The sequence below is a fragment of the Diadema antillarum genome, unplaced genomic scaffold, assembly GCF_040938485.1.
Source record: "Diadema antillarum isolate AM-2024a unplaced genomic scaffold, OU_Dant_1.0 scf00000082, whole genome shotgun sequence".
Taxonomy (NCBI): Eukaryota; Metazoa; Echinodermata; class Echinoidea; order Diadematoida; family Diadematidae; genus Diadema; species Diadema antillarum.
In genome coordinates, this window is record NW_027270971.1 from 1459838 (window position 1) to 1479526 (window position 19689).

At 39.1% G+C, this 19689-nt stretch overlaps 1 protein-coding gene across 1 annotated transcript in view; it reads right to left on the reverse strand.

The window, feature by feature from the left end:
* Nucleotides 1–1765: 1765 nt before the first annotated feature.
* The window catches only part of LOC139717761 (protein inturned-like), a 71799-nt gene continuing 53875 nt past the window's right edge, over nt 1766–19689 (reverse strand). Inside the window, exons 3-18 of the mRNA XM_071629263.1 lie at nt 19479–19564; nt 18234–18464; nt 17326–17441; nt 14816–14983; nt 14074–14245; nt 13684–13737; nt 12539–12601; nt 11458–11676; nt 10411–10460; nt 9627–9728; nt 8854–9008; nt 8142–8419; nt 7660–7760; nt 6509–6698; nt 2595–2737; nt 1766–1945 (exon numbers count right to left, since the gene is read on the reverse strand). Of these exons, the coding sequence (XP_071485364.1) occupies nt 1831–1945; nt 2595–2737; nt 6509–6698; nt 7660–7760; nt 8142–8419; nt 8854–9008; nt 9627–9728; nt 10411–10460; nt 11458–11676; nt 12539–12601; nt 13684–13737; nt 14074–14245; nt 14816–14983; nt 17326–17441; nt 18234–18464; nt 19479–19564 (2243 nt within the window). The 3' untranslated portion in view covers nt 1766–1830. The remainder of the gene's footprint in view (nt 1946–2594; nt 2738–6508; nt 6699–7659; nt 7761–8141; nt 8420–8853; nt 9009–9626; nt 9729–10410; nt 10461–11457; nt 11677–12538; nt 12602–13683; nt 13738–14073; nt 14246–14815; nt 14984–17325; nt 17442–18233; nt 18465–19478; nt 19565–19689) is intronic.

Sequence of the window (19689 nt, forward strand, 5' to 3'; positions counted from 1 at the left end):
GTGGGTTATATCATTGTGCCATGAATAAAACAACTCGTTGATGTGGAACTGGACCTGCTCCTCATCCTGGTAAACATAAACAATTTCAGTTTTCATTTCTAGCCAACAGAGCTCTTCTCTCAAGTCGAAAAATGTGTACAGACATTCTCCACAGAATGAACAGGAACAACAATTTATCACATATAAAAGGTCGTTGTGAAACAAAAACAAAAAAAAGTCAAGTCCTTTATCTCTTCTAAGAAAGCATATGAATGCAGTCACAAACGGTAAAGTTCCACGCATCTGCAGCTTGATGTTCACCGAAAATTGGCCATGGAAACTATTGCCTACATTTGCAAGCTAAAACATATCTCTAGCACCATATATAAGATTTTCCTGCGACATAAACACTCCCATAATTTCTCCATTGTCCTTTTTGTATGGTGGAGTCCTTCATTATCAAGATAATGAATAATAAAACAACATATCCTTTTATCAAATGTATAATTTAGAATAAAGACTATTGGCACTCAGGGAATTCATAAGCTCTGTCTTTGTTTTGTGCAATTGCAATTCCTTCTAAGTCTTTCATTTTTTATTTTTTTTTTTTTTTTTATTTATTTATTTTTTTTTTTTTGGGGGGGGAGGGATTTCTTTTGATTAAATCAAATATGTTTTACCTGGGTATACAAATAAAATAATTCCCCCAAAACAACAACAGAAAAGGTACCAGTCAAATACTGGATTTATATGACTAACAGATATGTTTCAAGAGAGTGCTGTTGTGGCTATACATGTTTATTTCTCACTTAAGTTGCATTTAATGCCTTTAAGAATTTAATCTCAGCAAGGTTTAAATGTAAATGACCACACATCCACTTGCTTGGTTTGCCGAGTTTCAATAAGATATGAGTGTACACATTTCAAATGTAAGAGTAAGCATCACTTGAGCGATTAATATCACAAGTGACTCTTCTATTCATTTTGGATGACAGCGGTAGTATACACCAAGTGTGCATCACGTGTTGGTATAATATCAGTTAAATAAACCAGACACCGTCAAATTCACAATAGCATCATCTTTTGTGATACATCCATAAGTCATCCTTATGAAGTCATGTAAGTGGCAAGTGTCTAACAATAGCATTTTGTGGGATTAACAAACTAAAGAATAAAAAAAGAAATACTTCTTTCTTTTATTATGAATCATAATCATCAGACTATGACTTCTTCCCTAGGAACCATGAAGAAATTGAAGTGTTAATTCACAGGAGACACATTTTATGCGATGAACACACTTCCTCACCCTTTCACATTCAATATGGTACGTCAGACAGACATGGACAGAGAAAGGGGAAAAGAAAATCAAGGAAATTGAGCACCACTCCAAGCACCAATACAGAAGTTTTTTCCTCTTTACGAAGTGCTTTTCTTTTTCTTTTCATATTAGACACATTAATGTGCTATTGCTGACATGTGGATTCCAAAACCACAGCTCACATCCACACGTGGTCTTGAAAGTGGAAGTTCTATGTCCCCGTCACCGCGTATGTGCACCTGTGCTTGCATAAAAAGGTCTGCTTAAAATGTGTTGTCCAGTAATGCAAGGTACACACTTTTGCTGTGCAGTTGATCTGAGGCACATGAATGGTAAAAATCGTCGAGAGTTGATACCGAGGCAGCAAGCGGTGACTGTCAATGGCCAACAGGGACTACCAACATATAGCGTCGCCTGTTCCTGGCCTATGCAAACTGACCCTGGCCCATACTGCCTGTCACTGGCTCACATGGACAGTTATGACATAATGTTGACCATCACCTGCCTACACTGTCGAGGGCCAATGTTGACTCTCAGGGACCAACACCGAATGCTAGCTTGAATGCCAGCTCCACCGCGTTTTGTGTGGTGCTGTCATGGTAACAAACGTAGCACTCTTTGGTTTCCGTCCGCCTCCTCAGTAGTCTCCTGAATATGAAATAACCAGAAACAAATGTTCCATCATAATTCAAAATGCACAATTTTAGCTTGAAATTTCAAATATGGTCTATTCGCTGCATACCCAAGGAAATAACCTACAACTCAACTTGTACATAGTATGTATAATTGAGAACCCTTCCTTTCCAACACACAACTGCGCCCATTTTTGTCACATTTTAACAACTAGTGGAAAGCAAAAAATAGGGAAACAATGTTACTTACATTTCACTACGAACACCAGCATTCAGCTTGTCTATTACACAATATCTAACACATTTTGGAAGGATAAGCTTGTAACTATATCCTTTATAGAGAAGAGCTAAAATAAAACCCAAGCAATAACAAACCTGGAATATCAACTGGCCCAAAGTATCTTGCTTCCCATAGTTACGTTTTGTACATTGGATAGTACCACATATCTATGTTAACATTTGTTGTCAAATATTCCTTGATGTCTCATATACACCAAATGTTTAAATATTCCCTATCACAAAAAAGAAGAAGAAATCCTCTTCAAAACAACGACAAAAAAAAAAAACATAACATAACAAAACAAAACACCCTAAACCTTCACTACTAATCTCATTATGACTTGCTGGCGCTACAAAGAACATAAAAGGGCATAGATGGCACTCACCCTGTGACCCAGTACTTCATGCTTGGAGGTTGCTTCTTCTCAGGCCAGTTCTCCGGATGGCACCGGAAGCAGACCCCAAACTCTCTCAGGATGGTGAGTGCATCACATCTCGTTATGGACTTTCCACTCAGCTGATCACTGGACTGTGAATAAAATGTGTCAGGTACATAAAACTTTAAAGGGGAACTCCAGCTGATTTTCAGACTTTTACATCGGCACAACTACAAATTGGTTATATTGAGTACACAAATCTAAACATGCAGCTGTCGATTCATGTACTACATGATGTGATATTATAAAAATCGCCTGGACTTCCCCTTTAAGATACTGATACTCAGTGAGATGGGATCTGATTCTGACGTGTGATTGTTACATTACTGTTGTAATATGTGTGTCCAAGTTTAGTCTTTTCATGCCAACAAGGCAAGTGCCAAATTGTGTCTCGCCCATTCGCGCACAAGAAATTAATATTTTTCTAACTCCCAGAAGTTCATTGACCTGCCTATGACCTTTGACCTTGTGATGAGCCACAATGAGCCACAATCGAAACACACCCTAAAAACTTAACATTGGGCCCTAAAAATTTGTTGACCCCTTTCTGTGACCTTTGACCTTGTGATGACCTTCATCTCCCCAAGGGACATCTACCATGCAAGTTTGGTCACAAACGGACAAAGGGATCAAAAGTTATGAGCCACAATCGAAACGGGCCATAAAGACTTAACATTGGGCCCTAAAAGTTCGTTGACCCCTGTCTGTGACCTTTGACGTTGTGATGACCTTCAACTCCCCAAGAGACATCTACCAAGGGACATGGATTCCGGATCCGTCACAGCAATGGTTTTGTTTGACCTGTCTTCGGCCTTCGACACTGTAGATCACAGAATTCTTGTCAATACACTTACAAGTTTGGGTATCCAGGGACAAGCTCTCGAATGGTTTAAATCATACCTATCACACCATTCACAGTCTGTTCTTTTGAATGGTGTCACATCGTCTTCAAAGCCATTAGGCTGTGGTGTACCTCAAGGCTCTGTTGGCGGGCCCACCCTTTTTTCTATCTATTTGATCGGTCTGCGGAAAATATTTCAAAGGCATTCTGTTCGGTATCATCTATATGCAGACGACATACAAGTTTTTGTATCTTTTCCACCACATCAAATCCAAGCATCTCATGCACTGCGCTGTCTAGAAAATTGCATCATTGATATTGATGCTTGGATGAGGTCTAACTCATTGTTTCTAAACCACAGCAAGTGTGAATTTATCCTTTTTGGTTCTAAATCTCACTTGAATAAGTTGGATATTAATTGTATTTCGATTGTAGGTAATGATATTCCTCTGTCAAAGTCATGTCGCAATCTGGGTGTTATGTTTGACTCTCACATGGCTATGTCTGATCAAATCACCAACATTTCTAAATCAGTCCATTATCAATTGCGCAATATCGGTTTTATTCGCAAGTATTTGACTCACTCTGCCACGGTAAAACTTGTTCATGCACTTATTTCTTCACGCCTTGATTTCGGTAATGGTTTGTTTTTCAATCTACCAAACTCGCAAATTGCCCAATTACAAAAGCTACAAAATGCCGCTGCACGTATTGTTTCTTTCTCAAGTAAACGCAGTCATATCACACCTATCCTGAAGAGTCTTCATTGGTTGCCTGTACAGGAGCGTATTCAGTTTAAGATACTTCTTTTGGTTTATCACGTTATTGAGGGAACAGCTCCTGATTACAATGTTTGTTTGTTTCGTCAATACCAACCTTCACGAACTCTTCGATCCTCAACTTCAGGTCTCTTACATATTCCGTTTTCTGGGAAATCTTGGGGGGAACGAGCTTTCGCTCACGCTGGACCAACACTGTGGAATTCACTTCCTCGTGAGCTGAAAGACTCAAGCTCTATAACATCTTTAAGGAGTAATTTAAAATCCTATTTGTTTAGCAGTGCATTTTGAAGACCAGTGTCTTTTGAAGACAGACTTTCATGTCTTTTTTTTTTCTGCTTCTTCATCTTCTTCTATTACGGTGATGTACTTGTATCTCCAGTCTGTTTGCTTTGATGTACAATTGTAAAGCGCCTTGAGCATTTAATCAAAGTGGACAACGGCGCTATAGAAATTGTATGTATTATTATTATTATTATTATTATTACCATCCAAGTTTGGTCACAAACGGACAAAGGGATCAAAAGTTATGAGCCATAATCAAAACGCGCCCTAAAAACTTAACATTGGGCACTAAAAGTTCGTTGACCCCTGTCTGTGACCTTTGACCTTGTGGTAACCTTCAACTTTCCAAGAGACATCTACCATCTAAGTTTGGTCACAAACAGACAGACACATCAAAAGTTACGAGCCATAAACGAAATGCGCCCTAAAAACTTAACATTGGGCCGTAAAGTTCATTGACCTCTGCTTGTGACCTTTGACCTTGAGGTGCCTTTCATGTTTGGTAAAATGTGTAACTTTGTATAAACACTCTTCCCTCCAAGTTTGATTGAAATTGAAATCCTCAGTAGAGAGTTATTCAAGTTTTTGTAGCGTTACGGACAGACGACGGACGGACAGACAGACGGACAATGGACGGACAGACGCCACAGGCGATCCCTAATACCCCGTTTATACTGCGAGCGGGTTTTCCAGCTGCCTCGAGGAGGTTCGAAAGCCCGCTACGAAAAAGCGGGCTCTCGTCTGTTTATACTGCGCGAGCGAAAGCAGGCCCGAGCGGGTCTTAGCAGGGTCACGGCTTCCGTTCCTATGGTAACCGAATTCCCCTCCGAAAACCGGCACGCGCTTTCGTGGCATCACTGTCGTGCGGAAACGTGACTGCTGAGCGCGAATTTATAACAACGTGGGTTCGCGATCCGGTGCAGTTGCTTGTTTACATCATGAACGCGCGATGACCTCCAGTGATAACTTCCGGGTCGGCAAAAAAGCGGCTTTTCGAACCCCCTAGCGTTTATACTGCTGTCGAGCCTCCTCGAGCCTGCTATAGCGGATTCTGAAACCTCCCCCCGTAGGAGGTTTCAGAACCCGACCGGACCCGACCCGACCGGATCGCCTTTTCTGAATTCTGTCTGTTTATACTGAGCTGAAAGCCTGCTCGAAGCGGCTACAGGGGGTTTCAGAACCCGCTTTTTCCTTAGTATAAACGGGGTATTAGTCTCCCCACACCTCTGGTGGGCTCGACAAAAATGAGTTCCTGGCCGACCAAACAGCACTCCAAAGTAAGCTTACTCACATTTGGCACACGTTATCTATGATACAATACCTGCAATTATTAACCCTTTAAAACGCAAGTTGACGTCTTCTGCAAACCCTCTCAAATTCCTCAATCATCCATACATGATTTGCATCACAGTCATAGACATAAAACATTCTGATATCAAATTGTTCCTCATTCCTGGAAAAAGAGTTGAACATATTCTTAAAATAAATGTTTATTCCTTAACCTTACAGCACATTCATGTATTCTTCTGGAAGTTTGGGGACTGTGGTCTTTTTTTTCCCCATAATATCACATCATGACAATTATTCTCATTATAGAAGTGTAGACACCAGTCACTATTTCTAAGCACAGTATACACACTTCTGAGTGAGACGATCCAAGTTTCTATGCGGGAAAGGGTCAAATCACACAGAAGGTCTCCCACAAATGTACTGTAACAGTGATTTTTTTTTAATTTCACGCAACAAGAAGCCAGTGCAAAAATAACAGAAATGTGAAATTTCTTGCTTAATATATACGCAACATTATTTCATGTTTTGATTCCGCAGAATTAAAAACATGCAAAATTTATCTTACCTGACCAAGCGTGTAAAAATTATTTGCCCTAAAATTTCAACTTTTAAAAAACACCCCATGTGAACACCCACAACCCCATTCAAATGCATGGCATCAGCCTTACCCTCAGCTGAGCGTGCAGGGACAGCTGCTGACGGACGACCTTACAGCACTGCTGAAAGTTTTGGAGGAGCTGGGAGTGGGTGACCCCACCCAGGAAGGCAATGTCCGACCTCGTAGGGGTGATGATGATCCCCGTGGCAGGGTCGAGATGGACGTAGTGGAAGAGGGTGTTGTCTCGCCCCGACGTCAATCTGAGGTTAAAGGACCACACATGATCATTAGGCAAATTTCTCTGACACACCTACTTTGTTTCCATCCCTTGAATATTTTGCAATTGCCTCATACATGTTAATCAAAATGGTAGCAGTCTAATTTCAATCTATTTACAATGTATGATAATATTCATTGTCAAAAAGAGACAGACAATGAAAAGTCTAAATAAAATGAAAATGAGATTAAATTTAACAATTTTACTATGTGGCATGGCACAGGCAAGTCTTCCATAAATAATTGGGTAAAACAAACAAAATTACACAAAAGGACAAGCTCCAAAGTCCAATTTGAGAAAGATGTGAGAAACTTACTGCAAATTACAATAAATGTTGTTGCTACGGTAACCTGCAAACTCAGAAACAATTGGTTCTTCCCTAGCTGCTGCCATAGTAACTGCAATTTTTGCTAGATACATTAATTGCAAACATCTTCATATAACAGGCCCCAGGGTCCATATTAAAACCATGTTTGATACTGTCCTCATATGAACAATGGTCAAAGGAATGTTTAAAAGTCATATATTTATGTGTGTTTCTTTTACCCATACTAACTCATCAGTTAAGTCTGGGGAGAGGCTTTCACACAGAAAAACTCTGTCTTGTAGATATGATTCTTAACAAAAATCTTGGGAAAATATCAAATTTATCTTCAAGTCTAGTCTGAATGACTCGTATCATTTTCTGAACAAAAATGAACAGCTTAAACATGACTAAGGTAAAGTATGTTCAATAATGCTTGAACTGCTGTTAGATCTCGGCCAAATTTTACAAAAAGTTGATACAATAGCAACTCTTGCTGGAATGGCAATTGTCATCGTAACAACAAGAATCCAGCTTTCTGATTGGCTGTTGCTATTGGAAGTTGCCATTCCAGCAAGAGTTGCTATCCTAACATCTTTTTAATATGAAATGGAGCCCTGGTAATTGCATGGTTGCTTACTTAGTGGCAGTGAAGTAATCCGGAGACGCTGTTTCCTCCAGTGCACGTTTCATGACCCCCATGGAATAGGGGTCAGGGATCAGGCGCCCTCTTTTGACAGCCTGCAGCAAATGAAAACAGGCTGATGAGAACATGTTTGCCATACAAATGAAGCACATGATTTGATTGTCACAACAACAAAATATATAAAATCTCTGAAGAATAGAATAAAGATTATTTGTAAGATTATTGCAAATACAGAAATGTTAGCAACAAAGACGAGAAGTGTTATTTTTCCTCCTGCAATTACACATTTTTCCACTGTATCCAACACTCGCAATCTTTCCTTTTTCTCTTCACAAAACATATGTCTCGTCAGGCAATTTACTGCCCCAAGTCATATATTTATGCTTAGGTTTTCCTCTGCCACATAGATCTACATGTAGATCTGGCACACATGCCCTTTCATGCTCTTCTGTCCATGCCTGATCCACTGCACTCACCCTATACATTTCACTGCTTCCTATTGAGCCTGCCGACGCATCAGACTCTTTTCTGGACTCGCTGCGGCGACTGACGGACGGGGAAGACTGCGTGCTGTTGGTTCTTGAGTTGTGAGGGCTGGTGGAGTCGCTGTCGTTGTCAGACTCGGTGCGGCTGGAGGTGGAAGGGTGCTTGCGTGACGGGTTCGGGCTGACCGAGAGGAAGGAGACCGGTGGGGTAGGGGAGGCGGATCGCCTATGGGAGGTGTGGGGACTCTCGGACTTCTTACCTGGCGAACCTGCACCATGGAACAAAATAAGAATACAACACCATTCTTACTGCACAAATATTCACACATGCTTAATTCATCTTACCACCAAATTAGAATATTCAGAAGGCTATACTGCATCAGGGGCGTGTCCAGGAATTCTGTAAAGGGGGGGGGGGCGGAAGTAATATTTCTGGTGCCACTTTCGGGTTTCATTTCATTTTGTTCTTTTTATTTCTTTTGTTTTTAATAAAAAAATAAGGGGGGGGGGTGTGCCGGTAGCACCCCCCCCCCCAAAAAAAAAAATTTTGAATCCTTCTTGAAATTACATGCTCTTTCTTATTTCATACGAGGTTTCTCATTATCTCACCAGAAGATTTTATAAACCTGAATCCTCACCTCAACCAGTACTGTACACTCCCTTTAAAAATACAGAAGGTATATAATATTACAGTCTGGCTTACCCTTTAGCGGCGTCTGTGACTGGCTGTACAGCTTGCTCAGCATGGGTGAGTCTGGGTGAGGTCTAGGGGGAACACTGCCATCAAAGCTGCCTCTCCTGGGGGAGGGAAAGATCCAATCCGCACAGGATAGGGCAGGGATGGGTGGCACTTTTAACCTGGAAAAAACAAACAAACAAACAAACAAGTAGGCAGAAGTCATGATGTTAGTTTTTCAAATAAAAAGATTTAAAAAAAATGCCCTGGCAAAAAATCCTTGCCAGAGTATAAGTTGAGAGCTTGAATGAATAATTCAGCAGCATAATTATGTTAATGGATAGTTTTAAAAATAATACAATGTACATGGCAGAGGAAAATAAAAAAGTGCTCTACATTGCTGCATTTGAAACTGGCAAAAACTTTGATTTAACATGCCTCAAATATCACAGCATATAAGAAATAATGAGTGGCAAAATATTTTCATCCTTCTCTTCAAAGCTTGTCAAACTAAACACACAAGTGCAACAAAAGAGGAGTAGACACACAGAAGCAACCTGTTAACTAAAACACTCCTCAAGCTTTATATTGGAAGTGTGAAGTGCTGTTCCCTGTTATCCCGCAAAGCATTTAATACATAAGCATCGATTTGGTAGTTAGAACAGCTTCATTAAACTAAATTCCTATCTATCTGATCCCCCCAACATCAAAATTACCCATAAGCAGTGGTACTGACTCAATGAACCCATCAAGTGATTTCAAGATGTCCATGACGTGAACAGTATTACATGGCTACATACCTTTCCTCACAGGCCGAAGGGACATTGAGAGTTTCTAGATGGAGGAGAGTTGCTCTAGCTTGATCTACGTAGAACTCATCTGGATACACTACACCGTCAGCTCTACAAATGATGCATAGAAAAGACATGTGGCATTTTGCAAAACATTTATAAAATCCTGACAATATTCATAAAACTGTCTTATAGATGACTTTTAGTTCATCATAAAACCCAAACAAGAGCAATTGCTTCATTTAAAAAAAAAAAAATCATAACATTTGGTTAAAGACTGATATGCAATAGTGAGAATGTACTTCAGCTTCAATAGTTATAAATTTTATCACTCAATATTTGACTTGCAACATGGTGTTCTACTCATCGTTAATGTTGCACATAAGTGTTCTATCATTCTGAGAACTTGAGGTACATTTCTATGTATAGTAGGGTCTTTCTTTTCTGTACGACGAGCATGACGCACTCAAACGAGTGCTGGGGCCTTGATTACAATACTGTCACACATGACAAAACTTCTTATGCAAACACACACATCTTGTATAAATGCAGTGACCAAATATTTGTTTACACCAAAATAGTTAATATAATTATGTTCGGTTTCACTTCCTTTAGTTTGGTTGTTGCACTTTCACACCAGGATAAAGTATTCATATCTGATTCAGATTTCCTATTTCACAAAAGGGCACAATGTCAGATTGTACAAAATTAATAAAGAGTATGGCAAATATGTTGTCACTGGATGCAAACATTCCAACTACGTTCTGATCATTACTACCAGAGAACTACTTACGAAGCTGCGCATCCACCGGCCTCAAGCAGTACACAGAGAACAGAATGTTTCTGATGGGAGAAGCAGATCAACAAAGACTAATACATCAGATTACTATCAAGACACTGACTAAATACTTCCTTTTTCTTCATGTAGTCAAACATATGGATGTGTCTGTGCTAATGCCAGAAAATTTAATGAAACTGCTTCCCACAACATAATCTCATACCTAAAATCTCAGTTGTTGCTAGGCTGGACATACCACAAGTTTCCCAGGCTACTCCGGTCATTTTAATTTTCAGTTTGTATGTACAAATTCCATGCATGATATTTCTGTCGCAAATTTTGTTTTCTAAATGAATTGTTTATAGTGCACTCCCGTTATAATGAACACGGTTATAATGAAATTCCGGCTACAACAAAGTAAAATTCAGGTCGCAACATTATCCACTCTATGTATATTTATTGTTTAATAGTTCGGTTTTAACAGAATTTCAATATAACAAAAGAAAACTGCCAGTCCCGAGGACTTTGTTTTAATGGGAGTCCACTGTAATAGGGTTTTCAACAAAAAGGAGGAATAACAAATCAGAGCCCATGCCCTACATTCTACCACCAACATTTGACATGAGATGATGTTTATGTTGAAATTTCATCTAGGGATACGCATGAGATGCCACCAAAATTGAAAAACAAAAACAATTGAGTTGTTAGTGCCAATGACAGTCCAGCATTGCACAATCTAACGGTAGTCACTTACGTGGAGTCACTTTTGGAGCATTATCAATTATACTTAGCCTGTAATTTTACCATAGGACAAACTAAATGGTAGAATTGTCAGAGACTTCTTTCTGCATTCCATTATCAAATTCTGATCACCTTCACATTGATCATTCTGTCATTTTTTTTTTTCTTCTCATATGGCAAAATGTGTCCGGTTGATACCATTTGCTGACTAATGCTAGACACCTGGGGCAAACCATGAGGACCTGGCATCATTTGCCAATTTTGCTGGTCATAGAAATCAGACTGTTACTCGCCACTGATTTCAGTGCAGTACTAACTTACCAGACCAACGATGAGGAGGAACCACCTCCCCTGGGGCTCTGTGAAGCTGGGGTGGGGAGCCGTGATTGGCTGGACACGGCGCGTTGGGTACACCTCTCTCCAGATGACCAGCTGACCCACAGCCTGCTGGGTGGACAGGGAGCTGAGGCTGTAATACTGACAGTAGAGGTGGACGTCCAACAGGTCATCCACTGGCAAGTGATTGGCAAGGAGGTAGCCCTGTTTGGGGGGGGGGGGAGATCACATTACAACATTAACATGTTGAAGACTCGTCCCAGGTAAATTGAGGCACGTGTCTACGGGAAATGCATATCACAGCAATATCAGTTCATCCTCAATGGCTAAACTTGACTAGTTACCGTGAGTTTCATACTTTATCTCAGTAAATTGTAAGAAGCAACTGGTAACAGAAACTGTAGTTGACAGTGATGGAAGCTAAAAATGCTGCATTTTGCTACAGTTTGAGACAGCGTCAGCAATGACTAGTGACATGTAGTAAAATCTAAGATAGAAATTATCACAGAAGAGTTACATCGGTAAGTTATGAAGATTTAAGAAACTTTCAAAGAGCATTATTTCAAACTACAGAATGCAGAATCTGTTACACAGAAATTTGCAGAAGTCTTAAATCTGAAATACATTTAAATACAAATAACATCTTTTTAAAAATCAGATTGACACCTTAAAAATAAACTTACATGTACATAGGAAAGTAGAAAATGGAATCATACTGCAGGTATAAGAAAGGAACCTTGGCCTAAACGAAAGTTGCTACGCCTACCCACAACACATGACACATATTACATGCTGGTTAATATATCTTGGCTTACTTCATCTGTAAGGATTGCACATAACGCGTTGCAAAGAAGCTTTCACACAGTAAAGTTAACATGGATTGAAATCAGCAGTTGCCGATGCACATCAAAAGGTGATATAAAGCAACAAAACAAAAACAAAAAGACAACCTTGGTAGTCAAGAATACAAGAGTATTTCATCAAATTCAACAATATGATTGTTTGAAAGAGAGAGAGAAGAAAATTACGATAGGAATACAGATTGTGAGAAAATGTCTAAACAAACCTTGTAAAATATACATGATCCTAATATGACATATGGCCGCCTGTAATCAAAGTGTCTGTCACACTGCAAAGAGAAGAGGTTGGGGAGAAAAGAAAGAACAAATCATTGTTCCATCGTATCATACATTACATCAATGCATGCCTAATACAATTTCAGAGTACTGCATCATTTCCATCAGAGTCAGAAAATGTTAACAGAATACAAACATGCTCGACAAACACTATGTTTGCTCGTTCACATTTGACATTTGCACAAGAAGCAATTTCCATGGTATCACGTTGGCTGTCATGTTTCAATTGGCACATAAATGATTCCTCCCATAAACAGTCCAATCAGCCAATGCTCTCTCTACAACAGAGTATTATCACACAAGTAATGAATCTATGAAATAAATGATTTCAAGAAACACATTCATATGCTTTCTTGACATTTACACATTAACAGGAGGTGGGAAACAACATAAAGAAGGGTAAGCAAGTATTATTTGATAAAACCTCTGAATTTTAGTCACATTCACTAAGTACATACGCTGCACGAGATGACGACAAATATCTGCATAATGAAAACTTCAAAATCACCCATTTTTTCCCCCTCCAAATCCTCTTTCCTACTTAAATGACAACAATTATAGTTAATCTCCATATCCAATCAGTATTCAGTCAATGTATGAAAACAGCATAACATTTAAAAGGCGCATTATCTGTTTAGGTAACAATATAACATGTAAAGACAATAAACAACTAATTTTGTATGTCAAGATGTAGGCATACTAGTATTCAATCTACTGAAATGAAAACAGGATAAATTTCTTTGATCATGTGAAATGCAGGAGTCCTTATGATTTACACTTATATAGAAGCAATGATAAATCCTACGATGGAATCCCATTTTCTTTGCTCATTTTTCCTATAATAAATTATATTCATTTCTGGTCAGTTTCCCTCTGTTTGCATTTGTTGTATTTTATTGATTCCAATAATCTGTAAGAGCTAAACAGGCACCAGCAAAAAGTTACAGATTTTGGAAAGGGGGAGAGGTGAGGTATTTTATATGATCTGCATTGGACAAATAACTCAAGAACTATCATTTCAAATACAGTGGAACTGAAGAATAAAAAGAGGAGGCTGAGAGAAAACCAATCTTACCAGGTCTGCAAAGTCAGCTGCTTCCAGCTCACTCAGGCTACAATCGACATTGAGCTAAATAGGGAAATATGATGTAATGATAATCAGCATAATCCATGAATGTAACATGCAGTGAAGACTAAAGTTCTATACAATGAAACATGTCATTGCCAAAGCTTTCACTTTTAAATTAGTTTTCAAATATTTATTGTTGTGTACAGTTTTCACTTTAAACACTGTTTTCTTACATCAAAATTTTGAAAATGGCATGGTCAAATTTTGAACTTGGTATCTTGACCAAATAACTGAGCCTCAGTTGTCTTCTTACTGAATCGATTTTTGTGAGAATTGGTACCATTTGTTTTTCACTGAAAAATATCACCTCCATCTAACACGGAACAACCGACTTACCTTGTCTTGATCTGGTAGATTGAGCCACCTGACACCCGGGAGCATCTGAAGAAAGATGTCTTCATTGTGTTTCCTCCTTGCCTCCTGCTGGCTGCGATCCACAAGGACACGGTGTAACAGGAGAGCAAACAAGTGGTCTAGCCTCTGGCAGTGGGCTTCTTCAGAGAAAGCTCTGGAAAGTCAAAGAGTATCAAGACTTTTGTTCTAAATCATTCTTTCAAAAGATCACTACATTGCTGACATCCATATCATCTACTTTATAATCATTATCGTCTTTTCTAAATATCAACATGCATCATCCTTGCCATCCACATCAAAATCTCTACTGGTGCTGCAAATACAATCAACATCACTGACCTCTTCATCAAAATCTTATTTCACAGTAATTTGTTAGTAAATCACCATCACTGCTGTCTTCAATCTATTTTTGTCATCAACATCAAACTCAATCTATGTAATGTGTTGCATGCGAAACTTGTCACTTCAAATACTTAATCAAAAAGCTTTTTTTCTTCTTTTTCTTTTTACACATGAACATAGCACAATTATACATTTGGCTTGGGTTGTATACAAATGCTATTGTAATATAAAATTGCAGCTTTCTTCCACTGAGTACAAACCATAGATTCCAAAAGAGAGTGTTATATTTTTGGTCAAAATAATAGCAAAAACAAAATGCTGTAATGTCTATTAATAACGGCATAGCCTGGATTAATGGGATGGGACCTGATGGAGACATTACCTGTTGAGATAGAGAAACATGAAGCTGAGGAGGCGGGCTAGCTGCTGTACCATACACTGCACAACATGCTTGGAGGCATACCGGGCAGGCAGGGCCAGGACTAGCAGCTCTGAGCCCCACTTGTAGTAACCAACATGAACCAGTTCCTGGCCTACTTCTAGAGATGTACTGGAGACAGAAAAAGAGAAGAGAGATAGAAGATGAAAACCTCCTACAAATGAACCCACAGAAGGAAACTATCATGAGGCAGGTGGATAACAAGGGAGGAACATATATTCACTTCCATGCTAATATATTTGATATATTACAAAAAGGGAGAAACATATTGACTTCACGTGTGCATGTATTTGAATACAATAGGTAATGTTATGTAACACTAGGCGTTTTCACATCAGCCCGATGTTTCGAAATAGCGCGCTATTTTCTGACTTGGGAAATTAACCCAATCATGAAATAGCACATTATTTGATAATGTGAACACAAATTAGCGCGCTAATTGTATCGCTCTGATCGAGAAAATTTCTCGAGTCCAACTCGGGAAATTTCTGAAATAGCGAGATAGTAGAGCGCTATTTGATAATGTGAAAACGACTCGAGAAATTAGCGCGATGCATCCCATCATGCCTAGCATGTGTGACCCGATCGATCGAGGCAAACTGCACACAAATCATGAGGAATCTTTGAGAGGGCACACACATTACTGATGCTGTTTGCACATACTCAGCTGTCGAATTAGCTCTAAAAAAATGCGGGCTAATTCTCTTCTGGCTGATGTGAATAAGAAATGAAATAGCGCTCTAATTCGCAATCGTGAAAAATATCTCGAGCTTGGATTTTTATCGGGCTGATGTGAAAACGCCTAATGAGAGAAGTTCCCTATGAGAAGACAACAAAGTGGAAGTCAAGTAAAACCCATAAAGAAAATGACCAAATATAACCATATGAGGCTAAAGCAGTTTCCAATGTACCATACATGTACTGTACACTGTAGCCACCTATTACCCTGGGTTGCAGAATGAGCAATTCTATTCTAAAGTTTGCAAGGAAATACATTCTTCAATATGACTACTACAAACTTAAAATTGTGAAAAGCTATTCAGGGACTTATTGCCTTCCTGAGTAACATTTTAATGATAAGACATACATAAACCTACTCCTGTAGTGTTCCCCTCACAAATATGAGCTTGCATATGATTGGTTGGTCTGGCTCAGGTTAAATAAAAAACAAACAGAGAGAAAAGCACGTGAAAAACAGAACTACAATTGTATTCTGTCATCATGCCATTTACACAATCTTGGTGAGGCTTTGATGTTTGGAAACCTCCCTGCTAGTCTTTGTTCAGGTGTCCTTTGTAAATATTCACATGTAGTCAAGTTACATGTTAGCGCCTGCACTGGCATACATTGCAGTCACATACAACATGCTCAAGTGATCAAATTTCACTTGCTGTTCATATAAACAGGGGAGTCCAATTGGCTCCAGCATGGGCATAAACAATCACACATTCGCCTCGACTCATTGAACCCGATGACATGTTTTGTATTGAGTAATCGCATGACTGCATGCAGCTGAGGCGATATGGCTTTGTGGAGTGATGTATGCCACATGCCATAGTGCAGTTTACCGTAAAGGTAATCTTGACAGTAGCAATGAGATACAAATTGCTACTGCAGACATGTATATATTATGCAGGCCGTTGCAAGGACAGGTTTGTCAATCTTTTTTTATACTCATATGAAGATCTGGAATATGTGTGTATTATCATTCCCACCATCAGGTGATAAAAACTATATGGGAGTCACAAATGTTAACAGTCTCTGTATCATTTCAGTTACTGGTACTTTTACATACCAAAATGTATCTGTCCCATGCATTTTCACGAGTATAAACGCATGATATTATGGTGAAACAATTTTTGCCCATGATCAATTCACTGCAATATAAGACTACATGAATGTAACAAACCTTGTCAAGGATACTGCACACTCCTCACATTGTTTTCACACACAGTTATATGTTAAAGAATTTTATCAAATCAATTCCTTCCATGCCCACAATTGTTGTATGCTCAAATCTATCAGGCACACACTGCTGATCTGTCTCACTCTTGTCCCAATATTCAATGAATTATTCTCTCGATAAAATTCTCTCTACACTATTGCTCGAAATATGAAGTTGGCCCTTGATATTGACCAGACTTCTGACCCTACATCTATCTAGTCAGTTCATCTCTATTGGTGTCTGCTTACATAAACTAAGTTCAATAATATGGACTCTTACATCGTTCTCATATTATCTTGTTGACAAGATGAACAATAAGAATACTATACATCTGAAATCCAGATGCATTATTACGTGTGTCTGAGGCATTAATGCCTTAGTGCAATGTTTCACTTAGTGCAATGTTTCAGAGGTCTATAACTCCATAATGTTCTGTCCTTGTCTCTGCATTCTTAACCTTCCATTCATAGATGATATAAACTCCAGTAAGATGGTATGGTCGTCTCACCATGTGATCTTACTACCGGTGATGTTCATGAGCATATCTCCCAGGGTGATGAAAAGACCATTGATGTCCTTTAGCTTGGAAGAAGCAGATGTTTTGGGATACACATACAGCACCTCCTGAGACAAGAAGAAACAATGCGAACAACATCACATTTTTCAGCTCTAGACACAGAAACAAAAGAGAGAAACTTGTCTTGTACTCTACCAAGCTACTTGAGGTAAAAAGCCTGGGAACTTTCCATAGACTATGCCTCAACTAATGATCATGATTATTTTCAAGAAACCTTCCACAACATATGAAAAATGAAAGCAGGAGTGATTATCGACCATGTAACAGAGCTCTGTGATTTTTCTTTTTGTGTTTGGAACAATGGTAACCATCATTTTAAACAGTAATGAGGAAAGTAGTTTCAAATCTCTAACCAGCAAAACTTGAACATAACACGTACCACACTCAGCACTGCTATGGCTTGATTCATGCAGACTAGCAGGTTTGTCAGCGCAACACATCAAGATAAGCTTGACAGAGCCTTTAAATTTCCATTCCTAGATACTACAATGTTTTAAATCATACACTATTCCACTTCAACTTTTAATGATAAACCTAAATATCTACCATGACATCCAGAAATGATACACATTCAACGCTAGTAACTACTTCCCTCTTTTCTAATCAGATGTGATACACTACATTCACAATTAATTTTTTCATGTCTATTTCGGATCAAAATGATTTATCTGTACTCAATTTGTGCCCTAAATGTTAGCTGCAGGATCAAAATTGAGAAATGTTTGACTGTAATTTGTGGCTACATGGCAGACATATTTTTCCATCAGAATAGTGAATGCTTGGTTTTACTTGACAGGTGTCAATCACATCCCATCTGTCTGATGTCGTGTCAAACTAACCTGAGCATCATCGTCGTCCGAGTCGCGCACCAGTGTGAGATACATGACTGCGGAAGGAACGTTCTCCTCTAAGCCCTGAACAGGTTGCTGCTGCAGCTGCTGCTTGCTTCCTGCATCAGCAATGCTGTTGAGCATCCGCACCAGGGTGCCATTGGGTGGCCTGGCCGGGAGGGGGGAGGGGTGAATGCCGTCAGAAGACCTGCTGCCGGCTCGCTCCACAAATAGCCTCACCTGCACAGAGTGTGATGAATCAAACAACTCAACAGAGTGAATACATGTAGCTTCCTGTGTACTATGATATTAACACAACAAAGTCATTGGTCATTTTACTTGAAGATGAACAAGAGTACGGATATGTGTGCTGTCTACATGCATAAATTGCGAAACCATTATTCTATGAAAGTCAATGTTTCATACATGTACATCTGCACATAATGGGAGTATCGGTATGGATTTTGCATGGGAGAAGGGAGCAATTTGCTCAATTATAGTGGAAGTTACCCCACTTTACAATATTCCATCACCACTTCTTACCACTGACCTGAGATGAAAAATTAAAAAAACCCCAAAAGCTATCTAGACTTGAATTTCATATTGCCTCCTTACAGTACTTTACCACCTTCCAAAGCAAATTGCAAGACCCTTTGGAGTTGGGTGCTATTTAAATTGAATTAATCAGATAACATCTGCAGCTCAGACGCCAGGAAAGGGCTTTATAAATCTAACAGGAAGGACTCCAGAAATCAAACATCAGCATAAGTGCTTCAAATGCAAAAAGCAGCAAGTTTTCAATGGGAAGATTAATTCACAGTTCAACTGCTCCTAGTAACTACCTATAGGCATATCAAGCCATTACATTTCTAGAGGAGCTTAGCAGCCAGAAGAAAAAAGTACCCACATAATGTAACTGATGACATCCATTACAGATCTTTCAAGGATGAAACAGCTTTAAATATCTCTGATGCATTTTCACTATTCCCATTTTACATGTTTGTTTTTTTTGGCCACATACATGTATCATGACTGTACTGTAAAGCGAGAAATGTTTGCGCGCAATTTAATTTCGGGAATTTTGCGAGTGCCAACATTCGCGAAATTCAAATGCATCCGAAAGTTCTTGCCTACACAATATGCATTGGATGCCAGTGGCAAATTCGCGAAAATTTCAAGCTACAAATACATCATGTTTTACAGTAAATTGTTTACAAACCAAAAACATGATGGGAAGTCCCAAATTTCACTCACCTGTTTGACTGGTTCCATTGAGTTTAGAACAGCCTCCACTGAGGAGTAGGTTACAGGGACACCATTGATCGATGAGATACAATCACCTATAGAGGGAGAGTTACAGGAGTATTTTGAGATGTAGCATTACTCTATTTACTGTCAGAGGTTTCAAGACTGATAAAATTTTCATATATTCACTGTTCTTTTTTTCAACAGAGACTACTTAAAC